This window comes from Pipistrellus kuhlii, unplaced genomic scaffold (assembly GCF_014108245.1).
Source record: "Pipistrellus kuhlii isolate mPipKuh1 unplaced genomic scaffold, mPipKuh1.p scaffold_m20_p_19, whole genome shotgun sequence".
Lineage (NCBI taxonomy): Eukaryota > Metazoa > Chordata > Mammalia > Chiroptera > Vespertilionidae > Pipistrellus > Pipistrellus kuhlii.
The window spans coordinates 13,119,158-13,136,532 of NW_023425504.1; the positions used below are offsets into that span (position 1 = coordinate 13,119,158).

The following is a 17,375-nucleotide window of genomic DNA, read 5'->3' on the forward strand; positions in this document are numbered from 1 at the left end:
CAATTTGGGAAGCAGTTTGGCAATAGTAATATTGGCTTTAAGGGCTCATGCCCTTTGACCCAGTAATTCCACTTCTGTCAGGGTTTCGCTAAAGGAAATAGACAGATTTACACAAATTACTGTAGAAGGATTTTTAGTATATCATTTTTCTGTTTCATCTTAATATGGCACTAGCTATTTTAATGCTGACAACTTTATATATTACTGCTCAGACTTCAACATGCTTTTCTTTATGTTTTAGAAATTAATTTTAACACATGATTGTATTCTTGAGGAAGGGAGGAGGGGGTTGGGATAGGGGTATGGTATTCAAAGGAATTTAGCTTTATTTGTAATATAACTTTGAATGTAGCTTTTAAAAAATTATTTTTATTGTTGGAAGTATTACAGATGTCCCTCTTTTTACCCCATTGACCCCTTCTTTTCCCCTCTCCCCTCCACCCCCACTCCCATTTCCTCCCCAGGCCTTCATCGCATTATTGTTTGCGTCCATGGATGATGCATATATGCATATAAGTTCTTTGGTTAATCTCTTCCCACCCCCCTCTTCACTTCCCTCTGAAATACACATCTGTTTATATATGCACCAGAATTTAAATGAGTAAATAAATAATAGTACACGCATATGATGGAATATTGTATTGCCAATAATAATGTTTTCAGAAAAAATAATAGAAAAAATGTTTGTTGTATAATCTTAAGTGAAAAAACACAGTGTATAACATTGCATGTATAACATGATCTCAAATTTTAAAAAATCATAAATGTTTATCTGTTAAGGGAAGATAAATGGAAATACACTAAAATGCATGAATATCCCTGAGCTAAAAAAAAATACCTTTATTTTTCTTTACGTTTTCTGTTTTTCCAAACTTTTTACAATAAACATGTATTACTCTTATTTTAAAATAATTGTTTTTCTAAGTATTAGCCTCTTTTATGCATATATTTTATTTTTGCAAGATATTGTGAGTCTTTTCCTGTCATCATTCACTTGTCCACCATTTTAAAAGGCTGCATAATATTCTATCCTATGCATGTATCATAATTTACTTAACCAACTTCCTATTGTGACATTAAAGTTATTTTCAGATTTTCACTATAAAAGGGACTCTATGAAAAATATCCTTATGTCAACATCTTTTATACAACTCTTTGAAATGTTGATAAGATCCTAAATGTAGAATTTCTGGGTCAAAAAGTAAACACATAAAATTTTTGTAGCCACTGCTACATTATTTACTGATAATGTATAAAAATACCTTTTCCCCATCCTTGCCAACCCTAGATATTTTTTATTTTTTAAAATATATTTTCTTGGTTTTTCACAGAGAGGAAGAGAGAGGGATAGAGAGCTAGAAACATTAATGAGAGAGACTTATTGATCAGCTGCCTCTTGCACACCCCTCACTGGGGATGTGCCCGCAACCAAGGTACATGCCCTTGACCAGAATCGAACCTGGGACCTTTCAGTCCGCAGGGACGACACTCTATCCACTGAGCCAAACCTGTTTTGGCCTTTTTTTTTTTTTTTTTTGTTAATCCTCACCCGAGGATATTTTTCCATTAATTTTTAGGGAGAGTAGAAGGGAGGGAGAGAGGAGACAGAGACAGAGACAGAGACAGAGAGAGAGAGAGAGAGAGAGAGAGAGAGAGAGAGAGAGAGAGAGAGAAACATGGATGTGAGAGAAACACATCAATTGCTTGCCTCCTGTATGTGACCTGACAGGTCTGAGAATCAAACCTGTAATCCAGGTATATGCCCTTGACTAGGAATCAAACCCATGACACTTCAGTGTGAGAGCAGACACTCTAACCACTTAGAAGCATTGGCTAGGGAATCACTAGGTATTTTTTAAAAAAATATATTTTTATTTATTTCAGAGAGGAAGGGTTAGGGTTAGGGTTAGAAATATCAATGATGAGAATCATTGATTGGCTGCCTCCTGCCACCCCACAATGAGGATCGAGGCCACAACCCAAGCCTGTGCCCTTGACTGGAATCGAACCTGGGCCCCAGTCTGCAGGCCGATGTCCTATCCATTGAGCCAAACCAGCTAGGGCTCACTAGGTATTTTTATTCTTTTAAATATTTGTTAATACAGTAGGTGGAAGTGGTGTCTTCGTGTTAATTTTTATTTTGTTGATTATGAACGAAGTAAGATGTTTTCAATTTCTGTTTTTAGCCATATCACTTCTTCTTTTATAAATATTTTTCTTTGTAATCAGCCAAAAACTTGAAGACACACTTTTTCACATGCATACAAAAGGATTGCGTGGCACTCAGTGGAATTTGATGTTGAGAGTCTACTCTGGAAATGTTAGTTTGAAGAAGACAGTGGGCCTAAGGATCCTTCGAATACTCCCATTGCTTTTGGACAACTGGTGAGAACTTTGGGTTCAAACAATGGCTGGCAGTGATGTTAACAGTCTTTGTTGATCTACAGAAGCTACCAATGGTGCGGTACCCCAGGGCCAACGACCACCCCCTCGTATCAAGAATTTCCAGATTAACAACCAGATTGTAAAGTTGAAATACTGTTATACATGCAAGATCTTCCGGCCTCCCCGGGCCTCCCATTGCAGCATCTGTGACAACTGTGTAGGTGAGTAAAATCCTTAGGGCATTGTCTGGGGGAAAGGCTGAGTTGAAGAAGAGTGTAAAGAAGAAGCTGGTTTGGCTCAGTGGATAGAGTGTCGGCCTGCAGACTGAAGGGTCCCGGGTTCGATTCCGGTCAAGGGCATGTACATTGGTTGCGGGCACATCCCCTGTAGGGGGTGTGCAGGAGGCAGCTGGTTGATGTTTCTCTCTCATCAATGTTTCTAGCTCTCTATCCCTCTCTCTTCCTCTCTGTAAAAAATCAATAAAATATATTTTAAAAAAAGAAAAAAAAAGAAAAAATTAGTAGTGGTAGTTAGGAAAGCTAGAATTAGACAGGAAACAAGCATCTGAACAACTGTAAATCAACTGTACTTCTTAGATCAAATTGGAATTTAAATATCTGCCAGTCTAAAAAACAAAACAAAACAAAAAAACAACCCAAAACAACCTTTTTGGTAAGTGGGAAAATAAATGACTTATTGGGTTTTTGTTTTACTAACCTCACCCAAGGATATTTTTCCCATTGATTTTTAGATAGAGTGGAAGGGAGGGTGAGAGATGGGGAGAGAGAAACATTGATGTGAGAAAGACACATCAATTGGTTGGCTCCTGCACATGCCTGGCCATGCTGAGGATTGAACCTGCAACTGAGGTATGTGCCCTTGACCGGAATCAAATCCAGGACCCTTCAGTCTGTGGACCGACACTCTGGCCACTGAGCGAAAATGGCTAATGCAAATTACCTGTTTTTCAAATTACCTGTTTTTCTTTTTTTAAAAATATATATTTGATTGATTTTTTTTACAGAGAGGAAAGGAGAGAGATAGAGAGCTAGAAACGTCGATGAGAGAGAAACATCGACCAGCTGCCTCTTGCACACCCCCTACCGGGGATGTGCCCGCAACCAATGTACATACCCTTGACCGGAATTGAACCTGGGACCTTTCAGTCCGCAGACCGACGGTCTACCACTGAGCCAAACCGGTTTTGGCATCAAATCTATATCTGTTTTAAGTGGAACCCACCTTGCATAGGGGGAGGAGATTCCTAGTCTACTGGAGGGCAGCATCGGGGAAGGAAGGACTTTGTAAGAAGTAGTATTCCCAAGAAGAAAGTTGTTAGCATTTATTGAGTTCCTACTATATACTAGGCACTATATGAAGTGTTTTCCCTTTCTCTCGTTTAAGGCTTGTTAGAATCCCAGGAGACAGGTATTATCCCCATTTTATAGATGAGGAAATAGGTAAAGCACCTTTATGTGGGTTCATATAATTAGTAAGAGATGAAGCTGGAACAGGTATGATTCTCAAACTCATTTCTTCTTTCTCTGCTGCTGTTATAAGGGTTTTGGGTGTATGCATGTGCATAATGTATCTGTGCTTTTAGCCACATGTATGTGGCTTAGTTGTAATCACTGCCTACTGTGCACTGAGCTCTGGGAAAGATCAGAAACAGTCCTTAAATATGTATATCAACATGCAAATATGATCAATTCCTTATATTATTACTAGGCTTACAGCGTTCTTTATATATGTCATAGAACAGGCCTGAGAACATAGCTTTCTTCTTATTATCCAGTTATTTAGACAAAGCTTGAAAAGATATCTTACTTTATGTGGTAAAAAGCTACATGTAGGTAGGATTTTAGAAATTTAAATCCATTTTATTTAATTATTTTTTTAAAATATATTTTATTGATTTCAGAGAGAAAGGGAGAGGGAGAGATAGAAACATCAATTATGAGAATCATCAGTGGGCACACCCCACATTAGAGATTGAGCTACAATCTATAATAGTCCTGTACCCTGACTGGGAATCGAATCATGACTTCCTGGTTCATAGGTTGAGGCTCAACCACTGAGCCACACTGGCGAGGTAAATTGAAACCCATTTTAAATAAGCCAGGAAACTTAATGTTTCAAGAATGTCTGATGTGAAGGTTTTCATAAAGAATTTCCTCTCCTTATTAATATTCTTAAATATAAAGAAATCATACAAATTGATTTTTTAAAATCTACATCTGAGGATATTTTTTCCATTGATATTTTTAGAGAGAGTGGAAGGGAGAGAGAAACATCAACGTGAGAATGATACATCGATTGATTGCCTCTTGCACACACCCAGACCGGGAGACCGGGACTGGGGATTAAATCTGCAACTGAGGTACATGCCCTTGATCAGGGATCAAACCCAAGACCATTTGGAATGTGTGCTGAACAAACACTCCAGGGCACAAATTGATTTCTAAAAAAGAACCACCACGTTTTAAGAGTCTCATGCTCTGCCGACGGAGCTAGCCAGGCAAGAACCACTAAATTTTAGTAGAAATATGGAAAGTTTACAAAAAAAAAAAAATACAATTAACTAGTTAACATGAAAAAAAATTTATCCCTATTAAGTATCAAAGAAATAAAAATTAAAGCAGGACCTTTTCAAATCTAGATAATAAGCAAGGAAAACCTAGTAATGCTTAGTGCTACATTGGTAGGAGTGTAATTTGGGACAAACTTTTTGGAAAGCAACCTAATCTATACTAATAAAGAGCTAATATGCTAATGGTCGGGACACCATAATGGGTAATGACCAGGTCATTAGCATATTAGCTGGGGCGTTGCTCTAGAGACAGGGCGGAAGCTGGGAGGTGCCTAGAGAAGGCAGGACTATCTCATGCCTGGGAGGGCAGGGGTGAGAGCCCATAGCACCCCCTCACCAGTCCTTCGCCACCCACCGCTTGCACTCTGAGTGGCCTGTGGCCCACCTGCCAGGGGAAGGAGCACAGCCCAGCAGGCAGGAGGCTTCCACGTTCTCTTCTGGTGTCATGATGGGGCAGAGCTGCCGAGTTGCTCGGGAGATGGGGTCCGGGGAGGCGGGGAGGCGCCCAGAGAAGGTGGGACCAGCCCGAGGTGACTTGAGGGACTGAGGGCAGGGCTTGAAGCGGCCAGAGAAGGCCAGAGGGCTTGGGGGCTGGGCCAGGCGCGCTGGAACTCTACTGGCAGGTTCGGGTGTCAAGGCAGGGATGCAGGTGGGTGGGCGGCGAGACTTCGCACTCTGGGCTTCTAGTAAGATTGATAAAACTTTAAAACATTGATGTCAATGAGTACCTTTCTAGAAATTCCTAAGAAAATAATAAAAAATGTGATAAAAGATTTAGGTATGGAAATATGTACCTCAGGAATATTATAATAATGAAAATTTGAATAAGTCTTATTGTCAACCAGTAAATAAATGGTGGAACATTCATACAGGGGACTTTTATGGGAAAATCTTATGCCAGAAAGTGAAATGAAATAAAATAGAAGACAGGCTACATGTATAGTGTGATCTCAGACATTTAAAAAATATGAATATGCGTAAAGAGAAATGAAAGGAAATACTTCAGAATGCTCTTAGTTTGTTATCTTTAGGTTGTGGGTTTATCAGTGAGTTTGTTTCCTTGTATTATAAGAAAAAGTGTGATTTAAAGTACAGTAAAAATATATCTGTATAAACCTACATTTCCAGTGTTTTTATATGACAGGTTTGTTTAGAGTAAGTTTGAACATGTAATTCTTTTCTACATTTTCCTTCTCTTTTCTGAAAAGATATATTGTAGCCCTTTAACTGGGAGATGTATCATTCTTACAGTCTTACTATTTTTGACAGTATGCAGTTCATTGTCCTTTAAAAATGATGTGTTATTCTTTGTGCCTTTTTGGTTCATTGAATAATACATGTTCATTGTAGAAAATACAGGGAGCACAGAAAGTGTAAATAAAATCTAATCCCAAACTCACTCTCCATTTCTCTATATTCCCTTCCAGCCTCACTCTTGTTTGTGAAATTAGATCACACAGGATTGAGTTCTTATTTCTACCTTTGTCGTTTAACATATCTTAAGCATGTTTTTACACCTTTAGTACATGTCTTTTGAAAATTTTAGTTTAATGACTGTATATAATCTATCACATGGCTACATTCTAGTTTTTAAGGCAGTTTCCTATCATTAGATATTATTCATGATTCCATTTTATTCATTATTATAACACTGTAATCAAAATTATTTAATATACAGATATGGTAAAATTAGAACCTTCATCCATTTCTGGTGGGAATGTAAAATGGTTCAGTCACTGTGGAAAAGTTTGGCAGTTCCTCAAAAAGTTAATCATAGAATTAACATATGGTCCGGCAATTCCACTCATGGGTATATACTTGTATTAGTCTGCTTGGGATGCCATAACAAAATACACAGACTGGGTGACTTAAATAACAGAAATCAATTCTGACATTTAGAAGTCCAAGATCAAGGTATTGGCAGGGTTGATTTCTGGTGAGGCCTCCCTCTCTGTCTTACAGGCAGTCACCTTCCTTTTTAAAAGTAATTTTTAAAAACTATGTTTTTATTGATTTTAGAGAGAGAGGAAGGGAAAGGGGGAGAGAGGGAAGAAACATCAATATGAAAGAGAATCATTAATTGGCTGCCTCCTGCAAGCCCCACATTGGGGATTGAGCCCGCAACCCAGGCATGTGCCCTGACTGGCCATCTAACTGGTGACTTCTTGGTGCATGGGACTTTGCTGAACATTTAACTCTTTAATGCATCTGGAATTCATTTTGATAAATAGTTTAGGGGGAAATTTTTAACCTTATTTTCCACCAAATAGCCAATTGTCTCAGTGTTATTTATGGAAAAGTACTTCTTTTCACCATTGATTTTTGTAATGCTGCTTTTATTAAGACAGTAAATTCTTATATTTTCTAGAGTCTGTTTCTGGCTATGCCACACCATTTTTTAAAAATATATATATATATTTTATTGATTTTTTACAGAGAGGAAGAGAGAGGGATAGAGAGTTAGAAACATCGATGAGAGAGAATCATCGATCAGCTGCCGCTTGCACACCCTCTACTGGGGATGTGTCCGCAACCAAGGTACATGCCCTTGACCAGAATCGAACTCCGGACTTCAGTCTGCAGGCCAATGCTCTATCTCTATCCACTAAGCCAAACCAGTCTAGGCGCCACACCATTTTAAATATTGTATTTTATAGTCTTTTACAAACTGGAGGTTAAGAAAAACCACACTACTAATTTTTCAAAACTTGCTTGACTATTTTCACTTATTTCTTCTTTCTGGACTTATCTGGTCTAGTAATAATTATTGTCATTTTTAAACATTCGTTTAAAATCTTGCTTGGCATTGACTTGTATTGACATAACCTTCAAACACGTGGTATCTACAGAACGTGTGAAGTGCAATTAACAAGTTTTGCTTGAAAAAGTTTGTGTTTGGTTTGTTTTTTGTTGCAAAATTAGGGCTAAGAAGATGGCGGATGAAGAGCATATTCGGCACTGCATGCTTTACGAGTTCCAATTAGGAAGAAAAGCAAGTGAGGCTGCAAAAAACATCTGTAGTGCTCTTGGTCAAGATGCAGTTAGCACCAGAAAATGCCAGCGTTGGTTTGAGAAATTTCGCGAGGGAAATTTTTCGTTAGATGACAAGAGTGGTCGAGGCCGTGTGTCCAATTTTGATCAAGAAGCTCTTCAAGCTCTTTTGGTGCAAAATCCTCAAATTACCCAACAAGAGCTTGCGACAACTTTAAATTGTTCACAAAAAACAATTTCCAATCAATTGCGTGCACTTGGCAAAGTCCAAAAGTTTGGAAAATGGGTTCCTCATGAGTTGACCGACAACAACCGTAATCAGAGTCACAATTTGCAGTTCGCTCCTCTCTCGTCAAAACCGTTTGCCATTTTTAGAGCAAATTGTTACCGGAGATGAAGAATGGGTGCTGTATGTTAATTTGAAAAGGCGACCTCAATGGTTGGACAAAAATGAGGCTCCGCAGCCCACGCCAAAACCTGACTTGCATGCGAAAAAAGTGATGTGTGTTTGGTGGAATTTTAAAGGAATTCTTCATTATGAACTTTTACCATCTAACCAAACCATTACAAGTGCAGTGTATAGTGCCCAATTGGAAAGGTTAGCCCAAGCTTTAAGAGAAAAAGAACCCGCGCTGATTAATCGGAAGGGCGTAATTCTTCACCACGATAACGCACGACCGCATACTGCAAGAATCACTGCTGAAAAACTGCGCCAGTTGGAATGGGAAGTTCTCCCTCAACCTGCATATTCTCCTGATATTGCCCCTTCCGATTACCATTTGTTTCGTTCTTTGCAAAACTTTCTTCTTGGAAAAAAATTTAATAATGAAGAATGCCTCAAAAATGCATTGACCGAATTTTTTTGCATCAAAATCACAAGAATTTTACAACAGAGGGATTAAAATGCTTCCTGAGCGTTGGGCACAAGTAGTAGAAAACAACGGCAACTATATCGTTGATTAAATTTTGTTGTATTGTTTAAATAAATTTGATTTAAAAAAAGTATTAGAAAACGACATTAATTATTACTAGACCTAATAGTAGGCCCACCTACCAAGAATTTTCTTTGGAAAAGCAGAGACTCAGTGAGACAGATCACTTAACCCCCCAGTTCCTTAGCTTCCTCTGTAGTAAAATGGGGAAAAGAATATCTTCTTTTGCTCAACTTCTAGGGTGATTGTGGAGGTCAAATGAGATGGCTATGAAAACATTGTGAAAAAGACAAAAATAACAACCAGTTTTTTACAATTGAAATAGGCAGTGATCTGGGGTCTTTGAATTATCATAGTTATTCAGATGTGAATGGTGGGGTTGCACTGTATTTTAGAGGCTTTGACACTAGATTCTCTTTTTCCCACAGAGCGCTTCGACCATCACTGCCCCTGGGTGGGGAATTGTGTTGGAAAGAGGAACTACCGCTACTTCTACCTCTTCATCCTTTCTCTCTCCCTCCTCACCATCTATGTCTTCGCCTTCAATATCGTCTATGTGGCCCTCAGTGAGTATGCAGGACAGTGCCTGTTGTTGGAGTAGGGGTGGGATGGGAGAAGACTTGAGGACAGCTTAGGGGAGTGGTTGGGTTTCCTGGTGGGACTTTACCGTTGTGAAGGCGCCTCAGGACCAGCTAGAAATAAGCACTACCTTCTGCTCTTGAGTAGGGCTCCAGACCTCAGCTCATCAATCAGTATTTACTGAGTGAGTTGGCCTTCTCACTGACCCTCTGCTGGGGACCATGGCCATAATAACTGGTTTGTACCCAGAGTACTAGGCATTTCTGAGGTGATCCCAAAGGTTGGGGATCTATTTTACTGTCTGCGTCCTCTCTTCTTTTGCTTTATGTGCCAAGTGGTAGAAGGGGTTATATCTGAGAAATGCCTTTTAGTAGCTCCTGGTTTACTTTGGGAGATAGAAAACACACACCTATGTGTGTGCATGTACACAAACACATACACACACATAAATAAGCAGATGACAAATAAGGGCAGAAGGGATGTGGAATTAAAGAAGTGGTCTTAATCAAAACAACTTCCTGGGAAGGGATGAGTTCTCAGCTGGATTTTGAACAGAGGAGGGAGGACATGGATTGGTGAGGAGAGAGGATTTTTAGGGGTGTTTCTAATTTATTTTATCTATGAATGAATATCTCCTGCATGCCCATAGTGAGGACTAGGGAAAAGGGAGGGGAGCCAGATGCTTGGCTTCTGCCCAACTCTCTAGACCATTGCTAGTTCCTGCATTTGGTCGGGAGACTACCTCGTTGGGGGTGTGAGTCCCTTGTCTGAGCGAGGGCTTATTTCTTGCCAGCTTGTAACAAGGGGCAGGGAGGAGGAAGTGAGTAAGTACAAGGATAAGTGTGCATTTTAAAAATTAAAGTCACTAATTTTTTTTTCCTCTACTACTCCTCCTAATTTCATAGAATCCTTGAAAATTGGCTTCCTGGAGACGTTGAAAGAAACTCCTGGAACATATCCTCCCCTGGCAGTATGTCCCTGTGAATCCTTCTTAAATTACTTTCCAGCATGCTTTCTCTCTGCAGTTATCCCATCATCTCAGTTTTCAGACATCAGAGAGTGCCAAATTCTGGGGGAAAATAGTCTTAGTGATAGCAATCAGAAGGGAAGATGACCAAGACTTAAAGGGTGGCCTTTGCTTTATCCCCTTCTCTACTGCCTTCCTTCCAGTTCCTTCTGATCACACACTCTGCCCTGCCTCTGTAGTGGGCTATCTATGCCTCAATATATTTCTTATGTCACTTACTGGAAGCCCACCTTTCTGTTACCGCTAATGCTTACTTTGTACAGCAGTTGCACTTCTGAAAAGGAAATTCAGATGGGATTTCTATAAATCACATCCTGTTTTTCCCACCAATTTTTTTATTTATAAAGTTTATTTTTTGATGGATTTTCCATAAGCAGTGATGGCCAGCCTTGTTTAGCTTTGGCCCCCTCCTAAACATTCCCTTCAAAAAGCTAATGATCTAAAAACAGAGGAACACTTAAATATGCTAGAGATGTTAGAGAGTTACTCATAGTGAACAGACAGGAGTCCTTTACCTGTCATAAGGGATGTATCCAGCGAATTTAGGATTCATCTGTTATGTATGGATACTTGGCCATTTGTGATATATTCCGAGAGGTAAAGACTGGTGCCATGAGAAGGATGAAGCATTTTGTCTGCTGGTGTGGCTTCAACATTCCTTAACATACCTCACTGTTCTAGAAGTACTCATTTGTTTCTTCACACTCTGGTCCGTCGTGGGACTAACTGGATTTCACACTTTCCTTGTGGCTCTCAACCAGACAACCAATGAAGACGTGAGTCAACCTTCCCAACTTCTCATCACATATTCTTTTAAAAAATGTATATTTATTGATTGATTTCAGAGAAGAAAGGCGAGGGAGAGAGAGACATAGAAACATCAATGATGAGAGAGAATCATTGATTGGCTGCCTCCTGTACGCACCCCCAGCCCCCCACTGGGTATCAAGCCTGCAATGCGGGCATGTGCCCTTGACGGAATTGAACCTGAGGCCCTTTAGTTTGTAGGCTGATGGTCTATTCACTGAGCCAAACTGGCTAGGGCTCATTACATATTCTTTCTCCAAAGCCTATTCTCTTGTTACCTGCTAGAGAACTGAATCTCCAGGGCCTGGGAGGTTGAGGCAGGCAGAAACCTAGCGTGGGAGATTGTTAAATCTGAAGTGTGGAGAAGAAAGCAGACTGCTTTGTTTAGAGCTGAATGCCTGTAGAGAATTAAGAAGAAGAGGTTGAATGGTAGGGGAGGTACAAGGTCTTCAGCGATTCATAGATCTTTAAAGGCTAATTGGTGCTTCCGGATTAGGGATGGACAAGGACAGGTGCACAGAATAAATCCTCGCTTTTTAAAAGTTACCAATTAACCCATGTTCGTTGCAGAAAATCAAAAAAGACAGAGGAGCAAACATATCAAATAAGTCCCTGTAACTTTACCTTCTATACATCACCATTGTTAATGGTATGATTTATAGTCTAGACTTGTCTAGACTTGTTCCCCTTTATGGGACTCTATATTTTGAATTTTTAAATTAAAATAGATACATATTGTTTAGTTACCTGCTTTTTTTCACTCTGTTGTGGACATTGTCCCATGGCTATGCATTGTATTTCCTTATTTTCCTATTGTGGTGAGATGTTCCTTATATAAAATGTACCATCTTAACTATTTTAAGTGTATAATTTAGTGGCATTAAGTATAGTCACGTTGTTGTGCAACTATTACCCTCACCCATCTCCAGAACGTTTTTTATCTTCCCGTGCTGCACGTTTTTCTTCAACATAAATTTTAAATGTAAGTCTTGGCTTTTATCTTGCAGATCAAAGGCTCATGGACAGGGAAGAATCGAGTCCAGAATCCCTACAGCCATGGCAACATTGTGAAGAACTGCTGTGAAGTGCTGTGTGGCCCCCTGCCCCCCAGGTACTCAGGGGACTAGAAGGTCCTGGGACTCTTGGGTTGAGCAACTCAAGTCAATCCTAATGCTTGGTATGATGCCTTCTTCTGAATGTGACCTCTTGGTGTCAAATAGGACTTCCCAGGGATTGTCCCTTGGTGCCATATCTACATAGACCATAGACCGCAGGATGATTGTTTTATTTTTATTTTATTTATTGATTTTTTAAATATATTTTATTGATTTTTTACAGAGAAGAAGGGAGAGAGATAGAGAGTTAGAAACATCAATGAGAGAGAATCATCGATCAGCTGTCTCTTGCACACCCCCTACCGGGGATGTGCCCGCAACCAATGTACATGCCCTTGATCAGAATCGAACCTGGGACCTTTCAGTCCACAGACCGACGCTCTACCACTGAGCCAAACCGGTTTCGGCAGGATGACTGTTTTAAAGAGATGACCTTTCATTCTTATTTCATTTGTTTCTTTCTTTTTTAAAAAAATATATTTTATTGATTTTTTTTACCTAGAGGAAGAGAGAGGGATAGAGAGTTAGAAACATCGATGAGAGAGAATCATCAATCAGCTGCCTCTTGCACACCCCCTACTGGGGATGTGCCCGCAACCAAGTACATGCCCTTGACCGGAATCGAACCTGAGGCCTTTCAGTCTGCAGGCCGCTTTCCACTGAGCCAAACTGGTTTCGGCTCATTTGTTTCTTACCCTGGTTAATGTGGTATGCCCTGGTTTGTGGAAGAAAAAGTGAGTAGAAGATAGGAGGCATGTGCTAGGATCAGACTAGACTGCCAAAGGGCAGGTTAATGTTTTCCAGTCCACACTGCAAGGTTCAGAGGGTGGGTGGCTAGAGGGGGGAATGGTAAGTGCTTTATTAACTGTCCTGTCTCCTTCAGCGTGCTGGATCGAAGAGGTATTTTACCACTGGAGGAAAGTGGAAGTCGACCTCCTAGCACTCAAGAGACCAGTAGTAGCCTATTGCCACAGAGCCCAGTAAGTGTTCCCGACTTTAAGATTTTAAGGTTAAGCTGGCGATGGAGAGTGTAGGCTAAATTTACACCTTAGAGATACACTTAGGCAATTCCATGTTCAATAGCCCCAGCTTCCCTGTCTGCTTTTGCTCTGATATTGCCTCAGATCTTTGTGCCCGTGGGTATAGATTAGGATCTACTCATTTCTTCGACATTCTACTCTGCTAGATGCAGGATACACTAGTGAACAAGGCAAAAAACCATGTCCCTGATCTCAAGGAGTTCACTGTCTAGTGAGGTGAATGTTTTTTGTAAGGTAGATAATTGTTCTCTACTTTGCTTTTCCTATATTTTGAAGTTTGTTTTTTGAATTACAGCAAACCCATTTTAATATTTTATTATCATCATTTTGAATATAATGTTTATGATAAGTCTGGTCTTAAATCATAACAATTTAGATTAGTAATTCTCAGTTGAATGTGGGGAAAGGTGATATTTTAGAATCGCTCTGGGGGCATTTTCAAACATATATCATCTGAAAATTTTGCTACCCCATTTTCTTTGGTTTAGAATCACTGTTCGAGAGGGCCAAGTGTTAGGGCAGAAACAAGATCGAGACCCGCTGGGTCAGGCCTTGTTAGACAAGTACATTATAACATTCTCTTGTGAAGGAGAGGGGCCTGTATAATAATCTGTGGTCTCTATTAGTATTATTATGAATAATAATGGAAGCATCTCTCCATAACAGTTAAGAATAGAATTCAAAGAAACATCAGTTGCACTCTGCTGAGAAGACAAGAATAGTCTGGTCTTGGTTCTGAGTTTGGTGTCAGTGGTTGCATATCTGTAACATCAGTGTGGTTGATGGGTTCAGAGGAAGAGCCCAGTGCCTACTGATTATCTCCATGTGGATTTTGAGGATGGGTTTAAAAAAATTTCTTTTATTGATTTCAGAGAAGGTGAGAGAAGGAGAGAGAGCTAGAAACATCAATGATGACTGACTATCTGCCTCCTGCCTTCCCCACACCGGGGATTGAGCTCGCAGTCCAGGCACGTGCCCTGACTGGAATCGAACTGTGACCTCCTGGTTCATAGATCAATGCTCAACGCTGAGCTACAATGGCCGAGCAAGGATGGGCTTTTTATTGAATTTGATATATGTTCCTTCTTAGGCCCTAACAGAACATCTGAGCTCAAATGAAATGCCGGAGGACAGCACTCCTGAAGAGATGCCACCCCCAGAACCTCCAGAGCCACCACAGGAGGTGGCTGAAGCTGACAAGTAGCCCATCTAATGGAAGAGACTTTTGTTTGTGTTTAATTAGGGCTGTGAGAGATTTAAGGGGAGAAGATAAACCTGAGACAGAGAGCAAGTAAGCTGTTTTTCTTTGATCTTTATTCAGCCAATTGCACACTGGCATTTTCTTGCTGCAAGTTTTTTCTTTTTCCTGGACTCAAGGCAGTCACAGAAGATGTCAGTGACCTCTGGTTACTGGACAGATGGGCCCCTGCATTGGTTTTCCATGGAGTCTCCTTGGGCTCCCCTTTCTTCCCTCCAGATCTTAGCTCTCCTGCTTGGCGCGGTTGGTCCATTTGTGGGGTTAAAGGTTCTTGAGACTGGCACAGATCCTCTCCAGCTGCTGCATGGCACGAGTCCAGAGGTGGTCTCAGAGAACTCTGGCTAGGGAATCCTAACTGGATTCTTGGGGCTTCATAATTGAAGAAGATGGAGAGTGGGGTTGGAGGATTCTCCTGGCCACAAAGTGCCAACATTGCCCATAAATCCTTTCAGGAATGGGGCAGGTAGCTTCCACTTGGTGTATTTATTCATGTAGTTTCTCCTTTGACCCCCATCCACTTTTTAACCCCCAAGCCCCACTCTTTTCCAACTAGAGATATGTAAGTAGTTGCAGTATAGATAACAATTTACATGTCTTATAGATTACCCAGAAACTTTTTAATGCCTGTGCCATTCTCAATAAGAATTCATGAGATGCCAACGGCATCGCCCCTTGCACTCTCTGTCTCTTATCTCCTCCTTTCTCACTAGTCCCATTTAATTTGTTTATCTTCTGACTCTTGCTCCTATAGGAGCAGGAATGGCAGTAATAAAAGTCTGCACTTTGGCGATTCCTCTCCTCAGAATAAGCCCGAGTGCTCACTTAAACACTACACCCCCCAGACTCCCTGTGTGAGGCCTGCAGAGGCCCTGAATGCACAAATGGGGAAACCAAGGCACAGAGAGGTTCTCCTCTCCTCTCCTCTCCTCTTCCCCTATGTCCCCTCAAAAAAAAGAAAAATGTAAAAAAAGACAACTAGTACTTCCAGTAGGCCTCGGCTGAGTGAGGAGGGAAAGCCCAGCACTGCTGCCCTCCCGGGTGACCCACTCCAAGGCCTTGGCCCACCTCGGGCTTGATAACCACACCAGGGGTTTCCGCCAGCCTCACTTCCAGCACTTCCACTTCCACAGGCAGAGTCCCAGAGCCGCTTCACCTTGGGTGCGGGCTGTGACCCACCCCCGTCAGCTCTGCTCAGGACCTGCTCTATTTCAGGGAAGAAGATTTATGTATTATATGTGGCTATATTTCCTAAAGCACCTGTGTTTTTCTCTTTCTAAGCCAGGGTCCTGTCTGGATGACTTACGGGGAGGGGGGACATGTAAATCAGAACTTTTAATCTATTTGAAAGTGATTAAACGGTGTCTAATGTAGACTGTCTGCCTCCTCCTTCCCCTTCCATTTCAAGAATCACCATGGGGGCGTGAGTGTCTTTGTGTGGTAGGGTGGGATTGGGGTTGGGGTAGGAGGGGTTTCTAGTTATTACCCATACTTCCATTTTCTGAGGGACCTTTGAGTGGGAGAGATAGCTCCCAAACTCTCCATTGATTTCTACTACATTCTGGGCCGAAGATCACCTTATTCTGGACTCTAAAGAAAGGGCTTTCAAGGCATTATACAATGTTAGCGAGATGGGGAGGGTTGGGGCTATATGCACTTAAGAGAACAAGTTCTTTATTGAGATGTTGGGTTTATGCAGAAAATGCTATTAATTGTAAATGAGTCTTGGTTATTAAAAGCGGCACATTAGCGCCTCTCCTGGGAAATACTTTGTTAGTGATCTTTTACAGATGATGGTATATACTTCATTTTAAGTGGTCTATAATCAAGACTCCTTACCAATTCTTATCTTACTCTTTCCAGTTAATCAGAATGGATGAAATTTGGCTGCTTCCAGATTTTTCTCTATCTTTTTTATTTTTCTTATATCAGGATTTGAGGAGAGGAGAGAGAGAGAGAGAGAGAGAGAGAGAGAGAGAGAGAGAGAGAGAGAGAGAGAGAGAGAGAGAGAGACTCGGATTCCTCTCTTTTCTGCCTCTACTTACCATTCTCTTTCTGGCTCTCTCAGTCCTTGTAATTACATTTCAGGTAGTTAGTTCAAAATAATGCCAACCCTGGAGAGTTTGGAAGCTATTAGATTTTTTCCAGTTAACCTGTCACTCAGATGAATCTCTTTTTAGTCATTTCTGAGCCCATCCTGTCTCAGCCCATCTTCTCTCCTAGATTAGGACGGATTTCTCTCCTCCCTTAATTTACCTCAACCACTCTTCTGCTGACCCTTACGTCAGTCAGAGGAGCTTTCTCTTTCTAAGATGAAGGGTCAACATGGAAATCTATCTCTTGTATGAAATAAAATATTTTAGTTTTCTGCTTTTTCATGCTTCCTGCTCTCCTTCTTTACCTGTATAACTCTTCTGTATTTAAGACCTTGGCCTGAAGTTCTATTCCATTCATACCATGCACCATCTGGGACTGTCCTTCATCTGAGTTTTGATCAGAGGGGAGATTGAAGAATTGGTCTTTTTAAATGGCTTGCATTCTCTCCATCTCTTCCCTTCCTTTGCATTCCTTCAGTTTCCTATGCACCCCACTTCCCCAGGTGAGGATGGTTGGTACAGATCCAAAACCTTTCGGGGTTGGTGGGGTTTAGCTAT

At 40.8% G+C, this 17,375-nt stretch overlaps 1 protein-coding gene across 5 annotated transcripts in view; it reads left to right on the forward strand.

Annotated features, from left to right (window-relative positions):
- The window catches only part of ZDHHC9 (zinc finger DHHC-type palmitoyltransferase 9), a 34,099-nt gene extending 18,007 nt beyond the window's left edge, over nucleotides 1–16,092 (forward strand). For 3 of the 5 annotated variants that reach the window (XM_036443243.2, XM_036443244.2, XM_036443247.2), the window contains exons 4-10: nucleotides 2,448–2,606; nucleotides 9,327–9,464; nucleotides 10,383–10,431; nucleotides 11,178–11,280; nucleotides 12,319–12,422; nucleotides 13,310–13,436; nucleotides 14,557–16,092. In XM_036443243.2, coding sequence (XP_036299136.1) covers nucleotides 2,448–2,606; nucleotides 9,327–9,464; nucleotides 10,383–10,431; nucleotides 11,178–11,280; nucleotides 12,319–12,422; nucleotides 13,310–13,436; nucleotides 14,557–14,670 — 794 coding nt within the window. In that variant the 3' untranslated portion in view covers nucleotides 14,671–16,092. The remainder of the gene's footprint in view (nucleotides 1–2,447; nucleotides 2,607–9,326; nucleotides 9,465–10,382; nucleotides 10,432–11,177; nucleotides 11,281–12,318; nucleotides 12,423–13,309; nucleotides 13,437–14,556) is intronic. The other 2 variants (XM_036443246.2, XM_045583534.1) reach the window with 2 other exon arrangements.
- Nucleotides 16,093–17,375: the final 1,283 nt, after the last annotated feature.